The sequence below is a fragment of the Sebastes fasciatus genome, chromosome 4 (assembly GCF_043250625.1).
Source record: "Sebastes fasciatus isolate fSebFas1 chromosome 4, fSebFas1.pri, whole genome shotgun sequence".
Lineage (NCBI taxonomy): Eukaryota > Metazoa > Chordata > Actinopteri > Perciformes > Sebastidae > Sebastes > Sebastes fasciatus.
The window spans coordinates 39,725,192-39,744,408 of record NC_133798.1 but is presented as its reverse complement, the minus strand read 5'-3'; the positions used below and the strand labels follow the sequence as shown (position 1 = coordinate 39,744,408).

The 19,217-nt window shown below is 44.3% G+C and overlaps 2 protein-coding genes across 3 annotated transcripts in view; both read left to right on the top strand.

Moving 5' to 3' along the window:
- Positions 1 to 929: 929 nt before the first annotated feature.
- LOC141766990 (muscarinic acetylcholine receptor M2-like) lies at positions 930 to 10,228 on the top strand. Its single transcript, XM_074634247.1, has 4 exons — positions 930 to 1,121; positions 6,720 to 6,942; positions 7,104 to 7,970; positions 8,403 to 10,228. Exons 2-4 carry the CDS (start codon positions 6,772 to 6,774, stop codon positions 8,712 to 8,714), a joined length of 1,350 nt encoding a protein of 449 aa, XP_074490348.1. The 5' UTR covers positions 930 to 1,121; positions 6,720 to 6,771; the 3' UTR covers positions 8,715 to 10,228.
- A 5,228-nt stretch (positions 10,229 to 15,456) lies between these two features.
- LOC141766979 (S-adenosylhomocysteine hydrolase-like protein 1) overlaps positions 15,457 to 19,217 on the top strand; it is an 11,738-nt gene continuing 7,977 nt past the window's right edge. Inside the window, exon 1 of one of the 2 annotated variants that reach the window (XM_074634229.1) lies at positions 15,457 to 15,750. In XM_074634229.1, the coding sequence (XP_074490330.1) occupies positions 15,472 to 15,750 (279 nt within the window). In that variant the 5' untranslated portion in view covers positions 15,457 to 15,471. Of the gene's footprint in view, positions 15,751 to 17,584; positions 17,781 to 19,217 lie in introns of those variants that run through there. The other variant, XM_074634228.1, reaches the window with a different exon arrangement.

Below are 19,217 nucleotides of genomic sequence, written 5' to 3'. Positions count from 1 at the left end.
AATCTGGCTTGGGACCCTTCTGTGTGGAGTTTGCATGTTCTCCCCGTGTTAGCGTGGGTTTTCTCCGGGTACTCCGGTTTCCTCCCACAGTCCAAAGACATGCAGGTTAGGTTAATTGTTGACTCTAAATTGCCCGTAGGTGTGAATGTGAGCGTGAATGGTTGTCTGTCTCTATGTGTCAGCCCTGCGATGGACTGGCGACCTGTCCAGGGTGTACCCTGCCTTCGCCCAATGTCGGCTGGGATTGGCTCCAGCCCCCCCGCGACCCCTAACGGGATAAGCGGTTGCAGATGGATGGATGGATGGATGGATCTCTTACAAAGACGTTCTGAGGAAAAGTGTTTGTTTTTGTTTTTTAGAACAAATTTGATAGAGATAATATGACCTTATTTGCATACATATGTATATATACATATATAATATATATTTTTTATTATTATTTTCTTTTCTCATACTTTATTTTTTCCCTTTTTTCGAGGTTGTTTTCATATATGCAATTTACAGTTCGTAATTTAAATAGTTTATGAAACATTTTTTAAGTAGTTGAGCTTAGAGACGAACACAATAAGTACACTAGAGAAAACAACTTCAGCATTCAAAATTTAAATAAAATTAAGAAAAGAAAAAAATTATAATAACAATAATAATAATAAAAGATTAGAATACCGTTTTATTTCATGCCACAGCCACTCAAACTTCTCTCCACATCATCACCTGGAGAGTTTCTGTAACGCAGCAGGAGGAGGATGAGGTGTGTTAGAGCTGGAGAGGTCACCAGAGCTTTCCATGGTAAACATCTCCCCGTCTCTGTCTGTCTCTTTTGTTTATTCAAATCTGTGACCCCTAGCTTCAGGGATAAAACACAACTAATAGCACCCATAACCCCTCCCTGCTGTCAGTCTCTCTTTCTATCTCTCTCTAACACACACACACACACACACACACACACACACACACACACACACACACACACACACAGTGGTTCTCGTTGTCAGAGGAGGAGCGACATCATCAACGTCTGGTTCCTTTCTGCTTGTCTCTCTGCTCCAGTGTGTCGACAGAGGTGAGAGTAACATGGACCAAACTAAAGCAGCTCATCCAGGTCGTTCCCAGCAGACGAGGTAAGATCACATTTCTCTGTGGATTTGTACCAAACTACTGCAGGCAAGGACACATGCTTATTTATTTATTTAGAAAACTTATGGAGCAGATTTAAATATCAGTAAACTGAAGCACCGGTAGAGTTCAGTATATTTCTGCAGATATAAAAGAAGAAAATCTTTTTCCTGAACTTCCTTTCTTAAGTAGAAAAAAAGCTTGATTTAAACAAGTCAAATGTCTTTCTTGTGAGTTGTAAACAGATATTACAGCATGATGCACTATAGAAGGATGAATCAATATTATGGGATCTTTAAAATATTGACTAAAGTGTCAATATATAAACTCAAAGACAAAAGGGAAAATCTCAGGAAGATAATGTGATACGTTCTATTGATTGAAATGTTAGCTCCACATGCAGCTCAGCTTCCTGAGGGAGTCATCGCAGAGTAGGACTGGGTTCTGTTGTTGCCCCCGAGGCTGTTTTAGAAATGTTAATCTTCATTTCTGAAAGGTTTCAATCTGCCAGCAGCATCACATCCCGACTCTGGATTCCCCGGTCTCCCTGCTGCCGAGGAATCCCCCCCCTGGTTACACCATGTTTGTGTCTAAGAGAGAAATTAGATTTCAAACAGGCGGCTCCTCCCTGAGAACTGAACTGTAGGCCTACCAGATGAAATCAACTTTTTAATCTTTGCTAATTAACTCTCTTTCTCTTTTCCCCTGACATGGACTCCCTGAGTCGCCTCTCTTCTTTTACAAAATACCCACTTTCTAAAAACATGATCTCCTCTGCACCTCATCAGTTCACATTGATCTTGTCGTCCTTTCCATCCTGGTCACTTTGTTATTTGTGCTGTACCTTTTCCTTCCTGGCTCCATCGCAGCGCTGCATTGGTTATTCTGTGGTTTTCTCTTCTCTCCGTTACACTGCTGTGCGAGGCCAAAGCTCAGGTTGATGTGAAATTTCCCACTCCTCAGATTCAGGACACTCTTCTCTGAACTCACAACAAACTTCAAACCATCTTACAGCGACTAACTAGAGCAAGAACATTGAGAATCTTTGCTTCACAATACTGAAAGTCCTTTTAGAAACAGTGTTGTGACCTCAAACTAAGTACTGTATTCATCTTATATGCACACGTATTGTGTATTTACATGCTTTGCAGATGCTGGATGAGTTGAAATCACATCTGTACAAACATCCAAGATGATGTTACTGAACTCCTGTTAGAAACAAAGTATAGCAAACAATAAAGTACATTTATGAGATAGAATGAAGTAATGAAACACTTTGATCCTCCTTTTGATGGAACTGTGTACTCTGTGTGACGTCCGCTTTCGTCTCTGCAAACAAGCCTCCCTGTTTCACCGTCTCATCTGCCGGTAGCTACCGACTCATGATATCAAAGACAGGAGAGACTTTTTAAAGCCGAGCTGCCAGATGAGAACTACTATATATCCTAGAAGCATATTACCGGTACAGCTGTTGCAGGCAGCATCTGCTGCTGGATCTAATTACTCTGTTTCTGTGCCTGTCAGAGAAATACTGTTTGCCTCTGTGACTCTCTCCAGTAGCCCCGGATTACAATTAGGGAGGTCCAGTAATGTCGGTCTTATTAGTGTGAACGAAGGGAAGAAGTGAGGACAGGCAGCGATCTCCAGCTCTGTTACCAACCAATTCCACATCACATGGAAACGTCTTCACACAAGCTTATTAGACAGCTTGTTAATATATGTAGGGCTCAAATTTACTTGGCAAAATTAGTCAAATTCAAAGTGCTTTACATGAGACATAAAGACAAGACATAAACAAACACAGGGCAACATAAAAAGACACATAAACTGAATTTAAAAGAATTAAAACAAAGTAAAATAGAAAATTAAAATGAGCTGTTATAGGAAACCTTGTAGTTTGAGACAAATAAGAAAAAAGAGTGAGTTTTATCTCATTTTTAGCTAGAGGTGGAGACCAAAAACAGAGCTAAAAGAGAGCAAATATTGGACTAACACGGCTCCAAATGCTCCACATCTGTTGAAATAAACAGCTGTTTGCTAACAAGTTCCTGATATCAACCTAAAAGGTGATGATTATGTCAATGTTGTGGCCAAAAAAATCACTTATTGCAGGTTCAAGTATATTTAACTAGAACGGCACCCGGAGAGCTCAGACCTCCGCCAACGCGTGACTTTAAAAACAGTTCTCAGCTCCCAGCTGGCGGCACCGTGAGGTGGTCGGCTTGTTATTAACACGGTGTGTTTCAGTGTAACGTATCAGCGGATGCCTCTCTCATTCAGCAGCCTTGTTATGTCTGTAGAGCGTTACACTACGTTGTCTCTCATCCCGTCAGCTACCGCTTTGTTCTTTTTTCACCGCGGATGGACAGCAGCTCCCACCGCACCTCCATGTCTCGCCGCACATCCACACACATATCTCTCTGCTCTCAGAAAGAGGAAGAAGGCGGGGTCACGTGTCATCAACGCGTCATCAACGCGTCATCAATGCGTCATCAACGCGTCATCAGTTATACTGTGCATGTGTTATACTCTGTGGTATTAATGCTCAGGCTGATCGGAATCCTTAAAAATATTCCTGAATCCAGATCGCCACCAAAATCTGATGGATTGTTCATTGTGCCATACCCCACCCCTCCAAAACATTTTATTCAAATCCATCACAGACTTTTGTAGTAATCCTGCTAACAGACAAACATACCGACAAACCAACGTCGGTGAAAACATAACCTCCTTCCGAGGTCTAGGCACGTAGATCGGGGAGTAGCAAGTAGTCGCCAAAAACACAGGTAAACAACAACCTGTAGGTAGAGCACATCTGCAGCCACGGCCAAACACCCGACCTCGGACTTGACTCCAGTAACTTAGAAGCGCCTTATTATTAAAGTAACGATTTAAAATCAATTTGAAGCTTTGAAGCTTCTGAGGCGTTTAAAATGATCTCAAATGATTTAAAATGCTGCTCAAGACAACAAACACGCAGCCAAGCACAAAGCTGCTATGGAACCACCATAGCAGCCCTGGGTGGCTATGGCTCAGAGGGTAGAGCAGGTTGTCCACCAATCGTAAGGTCGATGGTTCAATCCCCGGCTGCTCCAGGTCACATGTCGATGTGTCCTTGAGTAAGACACTTAACCCCACATTGCTCCCGAAGGCATAGCCATCGGTGTGTGAATGAGTATTTAGATTAGATCCTGATGGGCAAAGTTGTGTACAGCGCTTTGAGTGGTCGGAAGACTAGAAAAGCGCTATATAAGTCCAAGTCCATTTACCATCTTGGAACACCACTGGATGACACCACATTGACTCACATTAATTACCTGTAGACTCACCTAATGTCAGCCACTGCTACATGCCTTACTGTGACCCTGAACCCTTACTGTGACCTTGAACCTAACCTTAAGCAGGACCAAAACCCTAAAACGTCCTCACAACTCAAACGTGGAGACGAGCTCCTGAGAGTTACAGCTGAACTAAACAGACTCACGTTCTGTCTCACGTGCGACAGAAAAGTCCCATTCTGGGTCTCTGATGAGTGAGTGATGGAGTTAGAGACGCTGTAATGAAGTTTCATCTGGCTGTAAGAGCAGGAAGGAACCATCTCTCAGGTACAGTACGATGTTATCGTGTGGCCTAATGGAGTCACTTACATGGTTTCAGCAGTATGAAACAACCTTCTGAGTGTCTTCACATTGATTTTCTGATCATAATACATCAGTTAATCACATTGCTATGCTGTGGATGTATCGTGGGTCTATTCCTGATGGTTCTTGGTTTTTAACATAATGCTAACCGTAATGATACTTTGCCTTAATTGTGGTGTTTTGCTGTCTGTTTGCTCGGCTGGGGACATTTTCAATACACAACCCCGTTATAGATCCAGAAGAACAGGTGTTTAGATGCTTTTATCCACCGTGAGTGCCTGGATGTTTAGCGTGGGTGGCCCCGGTGGAAATCTGTCTGTATACTCTCAGAACAGGTTCCAGAGCCAGAGTATATTTATATGTTTCCTCTCACTTGTTCTGCAGATAAACCTCATTTATCCTCAGAGATACTGCCCTGTATTGACGTTAAAACCACGGCTTCTGTTAAGGTGTATTTTGTCTCAAAGAGCAAACATATAAGCACACCTAGACACTTTTCAAACCAGGCAGTGCCTCTTCCACATCGAGGAGCAGACGTGTTGGTAGGATGTGACTCCTTTGTGGTTGAAGGATCAAGATCGGATCAACTTGACATTTTTTAATTGGCTCTCAGGCACAGATTAGATATTCTCAGAGGGGATTTTGTGACTTTCAATGCCAAACGGGAAATTTAAATGAACTCTCTAGAGGTGTCCTTGTTTCATGGTACCGTTCAACCTGAGTTAAGACTTCCAGGTCACTTGTGTGACACGTGTGTCTACGCTGTTCAGACTCAGACTCCAACACAAACTCCAGTGAAGCACCAAAACCTCTTGGTTGTATCTAGTGAAGCTGTTAAACAGTGTTGGCCGCGGTCGGAGGACGCGGGGGAGACCGTAGCTTTGGTCTCCAGGACCGGAGTCTCTGCTGTACTCTGCTCCTCTGCTCCTCTGCCTGCCTTCACTCACACACCGCGCTCCTTCTCTCTCTCTCTCTCTCCACCTCTCACGTGCATGCTGCTCACTCCACACTGCAGAAGAGTTAGTTTAGCTCTGAGAATATCTAGTGAATGTTCAGTGGACGTTTGTGCAGAAATAACTGCTGCAGCTCCTCCAGACCAACAGAGGTTTCCCGTGTCTTGTGAAGTGTCGGGGCTCCGCAGAGAGAAACGTTATCGTCTCCGACCAAAACTCCGGCGTCTCCCCCGTTCCCTCCGGCCGCGGTCGGGAGGCTGAGGCGGGAAAAGCCAACACTAGGATCAGCATTGATTCATGGAGAGACCTTGGTCTGGTCAGCTAACATTACTGCCAAGCAGCTGAAATATAGAGTGATATTGTGCTTTTAGCTGACGTGTGTCTCCTCACTGTGTTGAGTGATGCTCCTTCATGTCTATGTAGAGCGAGCACAAGCGCCAGCAACAGGACGCTGACTTTAGTTGACTTAACGGACACAGGTGAAGCTGTTAACAAAACATTTAGGATTCTTACAAACAGTCCCTTTAAGATGTGGGTGAAGAGAGAAGCTCAGCAAAGAAAGAACTCATACAAGTTTAAAACAAACCTCAAACCTAGTATCAGAATCAAAAATGGTTTCAAAAATCAGTTTATATAAGTAGCATCTGATACCAAATCATCTACACGTTGATTATACAATAACAGCTGATTTAGAAATGTAAGATAACAGCGACTGAGCAGAATCCAGCCGTCTAATGTGTTGCTCCTGATATGAGTCTGCTGTATATTTCACACACAGCTGCTGCTGCAGCCTTTATTTGCTCACCTGTCCGTCCTCCACACCTGAGCCAAGTCGTGAGCTGAAAAACACTCAAACACCTGCAAAATATTTACACCCTCAAAGTTACGCATGATTTTGCATCTGTAACTGTGCAGACAGATAAAAACACACACAAATGGGACGGAATCTGAAAAAAGGCAAAATGAGTTGCCAAAGAGTTGATTACTTCTTAGTGTTTGTGCTCACCAGGTGTTGCACAGATATGATTCGAGCCTGAGGAGGAGATCCAAAAGCAGACAGTATGGACACTCTGAATTCCTCCCACACCGCCAACATCAGCGGCGGTGATAACACCGGCCTCTTCTCTGGAAGCCCGTACTCGACGCTGGAGATCATCCTCATCATCCTGGTGGCCGGGTCTCTGAGTCTGGTCACCGTCATCGGAAACATCCTGGTCATGCTCTCTATAAAGGTTTGGCTTTTTATGATTAAAGTTTATCCGTCTGTGGACGACCTTGAAGAGTTCACCCAGACGAGAATACAGCATGTGTGGTAATCTAATAGAAAAGAGAAAACACACATCACACCGCACAAAAAAGGATTAGTATCTGAAAGCCTGTTGTTTCTCTAAAGGTGAACAGGAACCTGCAGACTGTCAACAACTACTTCCTGTTCAGCCTGGCGTGTGCAGACCTCATTATCGGCGTCTGCTCCATGAACCTCTACACCGTCTACATCGTGATTGGCTACTGGCCCTTGGGAGCGGTGGTGTGCGACCTGTGGTTGGCCGTCGATTACGTCGTCAGCAACGCCTCGGTCATGAACCTGCTCATCATTAGCTTCGACCGCTACTTCTGTGTCACCAAACCGCTCAGCTACCCGGCGCGCCGCAGCACCAAGATGGCGGGTCTAATGATCGCCGCGGCCTGGGTCTTGTCCTTCATCCTGTGGGCTCCGGCCATTTTGTTCTGGCAGTTCATCGTGGGTGGGAGAACCGTGCGGGAGGGTGAGTGCTACATCCAGTTCTTCTCCAACCCCGCGGTGACGTTCGGGACCGCCATAGCAGCTTTCTACCTGCCGGTGGCCATCATGATCTATCTCTACTGGCGCATCTCCAAGGCCAGCCGCAGCCGCGTGAGGAGGGACAGCAGGAAGCCCTCGGGGACCAGTCTGGGAGAGGGTCCCTCCGGCCAGGAGGACGGATGTGAGGGCCACAACAGCAGCATCACGACGAGAGAAGCTCAGGTGGAGGCTGGAAACGGGAAGGAGAAGGAGATGTTGCAGCAGCAGAATGGAAGCGGGCCGTGTCAGGAAGAAACAACCGACCAGGCGGACTCCACGGAAGACGGCAACCACGCTTCAACGTCCAAGGACGCCGCGGCCGCTGCATCGCTTCGGAAAGGTTCGAATAGTGCGAAAAAGATCAATCAAACACAGCCAGCTTCCCCGCAGAACTCAGCCGCCGACAGACAGAGTCTGACCACGAGGACGCTGTTTAAGGTAAATCTGATTATTGAATAAAAAAAACATATCAGACATCTGACCAGATTTACAGCTCCGGTGCTCTCAGTATGGCAACGTCCGTCGTTCCACTTAGTTGGTCCAGACAGAAATATCAGAACTATCAGATGGATTGGAAGTTGGTTAATATATCAACAGGACTAAAAAATGACTGTTTGGTTTTACGGATCATTCCTTTTATTGCTACTTAAACAAAAACCGAGCTAAAAGAGAGTGAATAATGGACATACATTCACCAAGTCAAAAAGAAAGATAACTTTGCTCCATGTCTGCTGGATGTGTAAATAAGTTTGCTAACGAAGAGCATTAACAGACTTTACAGTTTGTTACCAAGCTGCCAAAAACTCAACGAGTATTACTTTAAAAACTTTAAACTAAAAACTGTCCTTTTCTTCTACTCTCATGTTCCAGATGACGAAGCAGAGCGCCGTGGCCAAATGGAAAAGGAAGGGCATTTCTTCCAGGGAGAAGAAGGTGACGCGCACCATCATGGCCATCCTGGTTGCTTTCGTGGCCACGTGGACGCCGTACAACGTGATGGTCCTGATCAACACCTTCTGCTCCAGCTGCATCCCGAACTCCCTCTGGACCATCGGCTACTGGCTCTGCTACATCAACAGCACCATCAACCCGGCCTGCTACGCCCTCTGCAACGCCACCTTCAAGAACACCTTCAAGCACCTGCTGCTGTGCCAGTACAAGAACATACGCACGGCACGATGAGCGCCGAAGTACCGACTCGTGTTGGTGGCCGAAGTACCGACCCGTGTTGGTGACGGAGTCAGAATAATGTGAATAATCTTGTAAACTGAGATGACACGAATATTGTTAAAATGTAGAGTAGGTGTGTTCTTATCGTGCACTCGGTTTCTCTTTCAATGGTTAAACGTATTCCGACTGCTATTGAAAGAGAAACTGTGTTTTACATTTATAAATGTACCACATACTTAACTTTTAATGATTTTTAAATACATGCCATCGTGTTATAATTCTCATTCTGGGGAGAATGTGGTTTATTGTGAAAAAGTGTCCGTTGGGGTTTTTACTTTGAAAGGATAGTTTCCTCTTTGCTCCTCCGACACGAGCGCGTGCGGTATGTTGTTTGATATGCAACCTCTTTTTACCCCGACAGTAAAACTGTGGTTGATGTGATGGTTTAGTGACCAAAACAGTGTTTTTAAAAAAAATCTAGAATAAAAGTATAAGTCTAGTCCATGGGTCAGAGGTCAGGGGTCAGGGGTCAGCAACCTTTACTATCAAAAGAGACACTGGAGCCGCAAAACATTTGATCATTGTGATGAAGGTAAAACAGTTTATAGTCTAAATATATAGTATATGAGTCTAATGCAGTGAGGGCCAAAGAGACAATGTACTACGGAGTATTCGGGCCACATTGAGGGAAAAAACATCTGAGATTTACAGAATAAAGTCATAACTTTACGAGAAAAAAAGATAATATTGATTTTATTCTCCAAATCTCAGATTTATTTTTTTTCCTCAATGTGGTCCTAATACTCCGTCGTACCGTCGTACCGTCGTACCGTCGTACCGTCGTACCGTCGTACTATAGACCTACAACAATGCCTCCACAGGGAGCCTCTGGAGAGGTGCTGAAGAGAGGCAGGTTGCTGGCCGTTGGTCTAGTCTAATAAGAAGACAACATACTACAGAAAGAGACCCTGTGTTATTGATATAAAGCGTTCGGGACGACACCGAGCTGTGAAACAGGAAAAGAAATGGTCTGAATGAAACCTTCAAATTGAGTTAAGAAAAGAGAGAATAACAGAGTATTAGCAGCTGTAAACTGGTGTGCGTGTGCGCGTGCGCGCGCGCGTGCGTGTGTGTGTGCGTGTGTGTGTGTGTGTGTGTGTGTGTGTGTGTGTGTGTGTGTGTGTGTGTGTGTGCGTGTGTGTGTGTGTGTGTGTGTGTGTGTGTGTGTGTGTGTGTGTGTGTGTGTGTGTGTGTGTGTGTGTGTGTGTGTGTGTGTGTGTGTGTGCGTGTGTGTGTGCGTGCATGTTTCCTGTCCGGTTAGATCCGTCATATTAAGATAATGACATCCGTAATCCATGTTATTGTGAAATGAGCCCAAATGTGATATCTGTCCCTCTCTTCCCTCTCTTCCATGTATTAAATCATGTTTTCCATAAATAAAAGAGGTACTGACAGAACTTTAGTGTTTTATATTGTCATGACTTTAAAAATGCTCAGAATCAAACTGAATTTGTGTAAAGAGTAAACGAGCACAGAGAGCCGGATGTATTGGCTCCACCATCACATCACAAGCGTTGCCCAATCCCTGCTGGGCTGCTGCCTGATGGGAGGAACTACACCCTGCAGCACAGAACCAGGGAGGTACTGCAGCACAGAACCAGGGAGATACTGCAGCACAGAACCAGGGCAGAACCAGGGAGGTACTGCAGCACAGAACCAGAGCAGAACCAGGGAGGTACTGCAGCACAGAACCAGAGAGGTACTGCAGCACAGAACCAGAGCAGAACCAGGGAAGTACTGCAGCACAGAACCAGGGAGGTACTGCAGCACAGAACCAGGGCAGAACCAGGGAGGTACTGCAGCACAGAACCAGAGAGGTACTGCAGCACAGAACCAGAGCAGAACCAGGGAAGTACTGCAGCACAGAACCAGGGAGGTACTGCAGCACAGAACCAGGGCAGAACCAGAGCAGAACCAGGGAGGTACTGCAGCACAGAACCAGAACAGAACCAGAGCAGAACCAGGGAGGTACTGTAGCACAGAACCAGGGCAGAACCAGAGCAGAACTGCAGCACAGAACCAGGGAGGTACTTCAACAAAGAACCAGAATAGAACCAGGGAAGAACTGCAGCACCGTGTTCACTGGAGGAAACAGCAGAGCTGCAAAATCTTAATCTAACACTGCTGAACTGAGACTGAGAGCCAGTAACTGCTCCACAGTCTAAAACAACACCTAGACAGTGTCTATCCACAGCAGGAGGAGATACGTTACTACACAACACAGCAGACTGTAAAGCAAAGTGTGTCATCACTACAAGAGCTACTACCCAGCTAGAAGACGCAGCAAGTGTAGTATACAAATATGATAATATTGCCAGAGTTAAAGCTGCAGTAGTCAGTATATGTTTGGCATCATTGAGCAGACATCCCATAATAACCTTTCATCATATTGTAATTGAAGTGTTCTGAGAGTAAACTAGACTTCTGCTCCTCCTCATGGCTCTGTTTACAGGCTTTAGAACATCTAGCCCGTGACGGGAGACTTTGACCAATCACAGGTCACTTCAGAGAGAGAGAGCGTTCCTATTGGCTGAGCTCCGGTCATGTGACCAGAACTTGGCGTTCCTTCACCAGATTTCAAAATGGCGGCGGCGTCACAAACGTTCTCATGTTCCAGCTAAACCTTCACTACGAGATGATCCTGAGAACATGTGAGGAGAGAAATAGACATTAACGTAACAGAATATTGATTCATATCTGATCAGCGCTGTCTAGTTTGACCATCTGATCAGAGTTCAGAGTGATTGACAGCCGGCTCTCATAGACGGCAGCTGGACAGCAGACCTCAGATCAGCTCTTACTGCTTGTTTTCCTCCGGTCTGTGAAAACTTGCAGATGCCATTAGGAGCACCGGAGGACACCTGATTTTTTTCAGTTCACCTGTTTCATGCACTACTGTCACCATATAGCAACCGTTTTATAGAAATAACTTTTTTTAATCATATTTGCTCTGATCTCGCCTCCTGATGCTTCAAACTAGAATATAGATGCTACCCAGTCCAATCCAAATGTATTAATAAAGCGCATTTAAAAACAACAAAAGTTGACCAAAGTGCAATTACACATAAAAACAACACAATAAAACACTCAGACTAATTTAAAACCAGCAGGACATTAGAATAACAAAAGCGTTAATAGGAAAGGAAAAAGGATTAAAATAGACAACTCTCATGCCGAGCCAAAAGCCAGAAGGAATGAAAGTGTGTTTTGAGGTTTGATTTATAATCAGGCAGTGTGGAGGACGGCCCAACATGTGGAGGCGGAGCGGTCCAGAGCTGAAAAGGCTCGGTCACCCCTGAGCTTGACCTTTGACCTCGGGACAGTCAGAAACAACTGCTCAGAGGATCTGAGTGTCGTTGATAAAAGATGTGGTTTTAAAGGTCTGAGAGATCAGTCGGAGCCCATTTAACGATTTATATGTTAATAATGAAATATTAAAATCAATCCTAAATCTCACAGGGAGCCGGAGAAGAGAAGCCAGAATCGGGGAGATGTGCTCAACGGTTAAAAGACGAGCTGCGGCGTTCTGAACGAGCTGCAGGCGACACAAAGAGGCTCGGCTAACACCAACGTAAAGTGCATCACAATAATCGAGGCGTGTGGTGATGAAAGCATGCGTTACTGTTTCAAAATCATTAACAGATAAAAAAGGACTTAACTCTGGATGAAAGACGCACACTTGATTTCACAACTGAGTTTATTTGCTTGTCCGTTTTAAAGTCCGTGTCCTCAGGAGAGTGAGCAAAGATTCAGTTTTCTTTAACACTAAGGACCTGCAACACAACGTTTAAAGGGTCCTTTAGTGAGCACCTCACTGACCTCTAACATTATTTATACCCCTCCTGATCAATTTAACACCGGAGTCTCACATTCCTGCACTGAATAGAAATGAGGAACAGAGGAGGATTTGGAGAGAGAGAGAAGACGGTATGAACTCTCCCTCCCGTTGCTCCTCCCTCATTAACCTCTGCTGGTTCCTCTCAGATACAGCAGCTGAAATCCTCCCACTGTCTCCACACTGAGGACACCAACAGAAGGTTTCTCTGTCTCAGCTGTGGGAAACCTCCAGCTGACAGTACGAACAGCTGTGGAACCGTTACGCCCTCTAGTGGAACAGGAAACAGGAAACACGCCTCCTGTAGAGACTCCAACACCTCCAGGCTCACCAGCACAAACCTCAACACTTAGACTGCATCTGTTCAACATCTGGGATGTTTGACCTTCTGTGTGTGATCACTGGGTTTTATATATATATATATATATATATATTGCATATTGTATTACATGTGCGTATTGTATATTATAAATAATAATATGCGCATATAAGAAAAGATAACAACTAGTCAATATGATTAAGATAAATATGTAAGTAATGAATTTGTATTTTGATTAAGATAAATATTATAAGTAATAAATTGGTATTCTGGACTGATAATGAATTTATATTTTGATAAGGATAATTATATCAGTAATTATTTTATACTTCTGTATGACAGAGATATAAAAGGTAATAATTATAGTTAGACAAAGTTTAGGAAAATTAATTAGAGTATATGTTTAACTCAATAAGGAAGCTGGTTAATTATTAAAGTGGGATTAAATCAATTTGTACTTCTTCTTTACGAATATGTAAACCAAGACATCGAGTGTTTGACAGTTTCTTTTACTTATGCTTTTCATTGTATGTAAATATTACTTCTTTCTGGCGGTCCACTTGTCGGTATGATCATTCCCTTTTTATTTATTTAATTTAATTTTTTTATTCTACATGTTCGAAATACATTTTGAAATGAAAATGAACCAGTGAAACAGGTTTGCTTTCTGTAATCATTCCTCTTGTTCATACTGGCCGTTAAAGGAACAGTGTGTAGCATGTAGGGGATCTATTGGCAGAAATATAATATAATATATCGGTAGTGGGCATTTGTCGCAAAAATCAAAGTTAAATAAAAAAGGCCAGTGACGCAGCGTGGGTACAGTATGTGGTTTACGCAGGAGAAAGAGTCCATCGTCCATGCAAAACGTGTTTCTCATGATTTATTAAGACAAACAAAAAGCAGCAAACAAACAAATCCCAAAGAAAACATGGACCACAAGCCCATCCAGGTGCATGCTGGTCCTACCTAAAGTACCTCTATCAGCGCGGGTGACCACAGTTTTACCAAATTCATGAACAAAATACTAAACAAGAAAATAGTTAAACTAAACAAATAACTATCAAAAATCAAATCTAAATAAACATCTAGAATAACAACTCAAACAATAAAACTTATTATTAATAAAACAACAAATAAATAGCTGATACAATAATATTATTTTTCTTTAGTGTTTAATCACTTGAAAATACGAATCGCTGTTTACATCTACAAGCCGGTCCTCTCATGTTTCTACGGAAGCCCGGAACAGACAAACCAAACACCTCTAGAGACGAACCGTCATGTTCTCAAGTTTTCACGTCAGACACCGTAGTTCTCCGACACGCCTGGCACACGGGAGAAGCTCCAGTTGGTTGCAATCTGCAACCTCACAGCTAGATGCTGTAGTTTTAGAGCTAGAGGAAGGAAACTGGTATCATATGAAACTAAAACAACCGAAGGAATCCATCGGTACCAACCGCGTCATGCTAGCTTGTTGGGAAGAGCGCTAAATAACGCTCCAAAGTTACGCTAGATTTTGGCCAGGAAAAACTGGTAAGGCCATTTTCCAAGGGGTCCCTTGACCTCTGACCTCCAGATATGTGGATGTAAATGGGTTCTATGGGTACCCACGAGTCTCCCCGTTACAGTTTGTCATTTATTTGGGAAGGTGGTCCTCGGAAATTGTTTATTAATCAGAAATTACCTGCTGTAGATACCAGATCCTACACACTGCTCCTTTAAGAGATCACCTCCAAATGCAATGTCAATTCAATATTCAAAAGTTTATCTGAAGCTAATCTGAGGTTTAGCTATCTGAGATGGAAACATCTAGTGGGTATCATCTAAAGTTATGACCTCTTTTTGTTGTTATCCTGTCACTGCAGCTGGAGAGGGAAGCACAGAGAGGAAACTGTAACGCTCATACAGGAACCTAAACCTTAACATAATGTGTTTCATATCTGATAACTACACCGGTCTATTGGAGATACTTGGATATCAGTGTGCCTCTCATCTTTCAGCCTGGCGACAGACAGGTGAAGGGAGGTGGTCGGTCGGTCGGTCACCATGGCGACCCTACTGATGCTGGTTTGGTTTAATGTAAACACAGAACCGTGACGGTGTGTTTATAAGGTAACCCTCTGTTGGCATCGCCTCCCTCTCATGTCTTTGTGCTCATTGTGATTGGAGCCAATGTTATCAAAGACAACACAGAAACAAGAAGTGGCTCTGCAGGTCTGACTGCCTGCAGGTCTGGAGTGGGAAAGAGCTCCTCCATCAACAGGAGAGCTTTCAGTACAAAGGACTGTATGAGAGGACACATGTTGACATCTACCTACATGGAGTTTCACTTCCAGGTCTCCTGCTAACATCAGTGTTTAGCCTGTACACACTGCATCCAGGTCATCTACTTTACATTTAGACAAAGTGAGCCAAGAGCTGCTGCTGTTTAGAGTAAACAGACTGCAGGAGGAAACATGTGGGCAGGGTATGGCCGAGCCGTCACCTGGTCTAGCTGTCAGATCACCTGAGCAGGAATCTAATTCACTTCATCACCGGCTGCCAGTGGAGTCATGGAGCAGGACAGGGAGCAGACAGGAGCCCTCTGGGATGACCTGCCGCTACCTGATGGATATCCTGATCCACGCCATGCGGCGGACGGAGCTGTGCTGAACGGAGGAGGAGAGGTGGAGGAGGAGGAGAGCACCAGACATCAGACAGTAAAATGCAGCCCCAACCTGCTGCAGATGCTGAAGGCAGCAGAGAGCAGGAGGACGCCGCAGGGTCGGGACAGAGACCGGGCCGAGTCTGAGACAGGAGAGCTGGTGACGGAGGCTCTGAAGACGGACATGGTGAGCAAGGAAGCTGCTGTACTCGTATGTCAGGCCAGATCTATATATATACATACATATACACTCACCGGCCACTTTATTAGGTACACCTTGCTAGTACCGGGTGGTCTTCTGCTGCTTCAAGGTTGGACGTGTTGTGCGTTCAGAGATGGTATTCTGCATACCTTGGTTGTAACGAGTGGTTATTTGAGTTACTGTTTCCTTTCTATCATCTCCAACCACTCTGCCCATTCTCCTCTGACCTCTGACATCAACAAGGCATTTCCGTCCACACAACCCCCGCTCACTGGATCTGTTCTCTTGTTGGGACCATTCTCTGTAAACCCTAGAGATGGTTGTGCGTGAAAATCCCAGTAGATCATCAGTTTAATACTCAGACCAGCCCGTCTGGCACCAACAACCATGCCACGTTCAAAGTCACTTAAATCCCCTTTCTTCCCCATTCTGATGCTCGGTTTGAACTTCAGCAAGTCGTCTTCACCACGTCTAGATGACGTAATGCATCGAGTTGCTGCCATGTGATTGGCTGATTAGCTATTTGTGTTAACAAGCAATTGAACAGGTGTGCCTAATAAAGTGGCCGGTGAGTGTATATATATATATATATATATATATATATATATATATATATGGTATGTTCATCTGTAAACGTACTCCACAGGAAGCGTGAATGTGCATACACTCAGGCTGTTAATGATTTTGGTTTCATATGCAGACCTCTATGAATGTTTGACCAGCACATACAGTATATTTCACTCATTTAGTCTCTTTGAACAGACGGAGCAGACTTAAAGGGGAAGTGTGCTGATTTTACACCTCAGAGTAACGACAGAGGAAAAGATGAGGCTGTTGGGAATATCAACATTTTCTTCAGACATTGTGTAAAATTACAAATTACAATATATTAACTTATTATGCACCAAAACATTAACTTCCATGTCCTCCGCTATTTCTGACAACGTCAGCAAACACGTCAGCAAACACGTCAGCAAACACGTCACATCTCGTGAACTCTGTGAACTTTCAGAAACTTTCCACTCACGAGGTCGTGAATCCGACAGGAGGGGGGCGTTCATATGGACTCATCTCGAGAACACGGTGAACCCGACCACATCTGAAGGAACCACTAGTGTAGGTCAAGTTCCAAAAAACACTGAATCCAACATTTCCCATAATGCAACAGGATAGCAGACCCTTCCTGGTTGGTAAATGTCCACATCACTAAAAACTCCACAACACAGATTTTCTGTTTTTTAAGAGTAATTATGACATCGCCGGGCATCTTTAGACCCTGACTTCAGAGAGAAAGCTCCTCTAGAGTCACAGGAGACATCATGCAACGTTTTTTACAGACTGCGTTGTACTTTCCATGACATGTAAACGGATCAGCATGTGTAAAATCAGTGGAACGCCCCTTTAAGAGACTTTCAGTAACACTGCAGCTCTATTGTCTGTTGACTTAAAAGCTGCCTTCTGTGTCCCTGAATGCAACGACATATAAGACTGTTCACTTTGCTGGTTCCTCCGTCGCCACGGCTGCGCTCTTCTTTCTCTCTCTCACTCACAAACTGAATGTATGTTCATGTATGTGCATCACTCTGCTGTCTATTTAATGTATACCCTGAGAGCAGAGTGCACTTTACTGGACAGACTGTACATTCATCTGAGGCCTCACGTAACGTTACACTCCACTGAGCTTCTGTTTCCTTAACAACTCTCTCTCTCTCTCTCTCTTCATCTCTAACCTGTTCTTCCAAATCTGTAAACCTCACAAAGACTCCCTTTACTTCTCCTCCTTGTCTTCTCTCCACCTCTCTCACCTGGGCCTGTCGGGGGGTGGGGGGGGGGGGGGTAGAAGGTGTGGCGTAAAGCGTCACTCTCTCTGATCACTTCAGCAGCATCAGCTTGCAGCTCTGCAGAGTTACTGAGGTCAGTGTGAGAGACGCTCTGCCAGCATGAAGAAGGTGTACAGTCTAGTGAACATCAGTAAAACCAAGGACCAGGAGGCCGTGCAGTCCATCCACATCAAGGTATCGCTCATTCTGTTTCAGAAGCGCTGCTGTTACTCTCTTTATTCTGGAGTTTTCTTTTAAAGGGACTGTTAGTAAGAATCAGAAATGTCTTGTTAACAGCTTCACCTGTGTCCGTTAAGTCAACTAAAGTCAGCGTCCTGTTGCTGGCGCTTGTGCTCGCTCTACATAGACATGAAGGAGCATCGCTCAACACAGTGAGGAGACACACGTCAGCTAAAAGCACAATATCACTCTATATTTCAGCTGCTTGGCAGTAATGTTAGCTGACCAGACCAAGGTCTCTCCATGAATCAATGCTGATCCTAGTGTTGGCTTCTCCCGCCTCAGCCTCCCGACCGCGGCCGGAGGGAACGGGGGAGACGCCGGAGTTTTGGTCGGAGACGATAACGTTTCTCTCTGCGGAGCCCCGTCACTTCACAAGACACGGGAAACCTCTGTTGGTCTGGAGGAGCTGCAGCAGTTATTTCTGCACAAACGTCCACTGAACATTCACTAGATATTCTCAGAGCTAAACTAACTCTTCTGCAGTGTGGAGTGAGCAGCATGCACGTGAGAGGTGGAGAGAGAGAGAGAGAAGGAGTGTGGTGTGTGAGTGAAGGCAGGCAGAGGAGCAGAGGAGCAGAGGAGCAGAGACTCCGGTCCTGGAGACCAAAGCTACGGTCTCCCCCGCGTCCTCCGACCGCGGCCAACACTGTTTAACAGCTTCACTAGATACAACCAAGAGGTTTTGGTGCTTCACTGTAGTTTATGTTGGAGTCTGAGTCTGAACAGCGGAGACACACGCGAGCGCGCATGGGACACCGACCAGCAATGATTTATACGTGTAGGAAGTTACAAACAGAACCTTTAATGACAGCGAGTCAGGTCTTCATGGTGGATTAGTAACCATTAAGTTGGTTTAATGGGAGCACTTTAATAAACCCTTTAATAGATGTTTTTAATCACTAAAACTGTGGATATACTGGGGTTTTATTGATTGATTTTTTTTAAAAGGTAATTAGATTCTCTCAGGTTACAGATCGATGCACAAATGGTTTCCCAAGGAGACTTTTTTTTTACACATTAAGACCCAAAGCTACTTTAATTATTAGCTTTATGGGCTTTCATTGTACGTTCACAGTAGCTGGCTTGGATCCAAACCTGTTTTCTGAGCCCTGTAAGAGACGGTTTTGTGATCATTAAGTTACCGTTCACATCACCTCAAGTCACAGCGTAATGTCTTTTATGTTAAACATTAAGCTGCTGCTGGAGAAAGCTGTATTCAAGAGATCATTACTTAAAACACAAATAGAGTTAGATCTTAGACCAGTCTGTCTTTGAACATGAAGAACTGCAGGAATGTGAATATTATCTATTATTGATTTGTCTTAAATTATTATTTTCAGATTCAATCCACCAGGTCAGCAGAGTGGACCCATTCAGTCTTTACTTGAA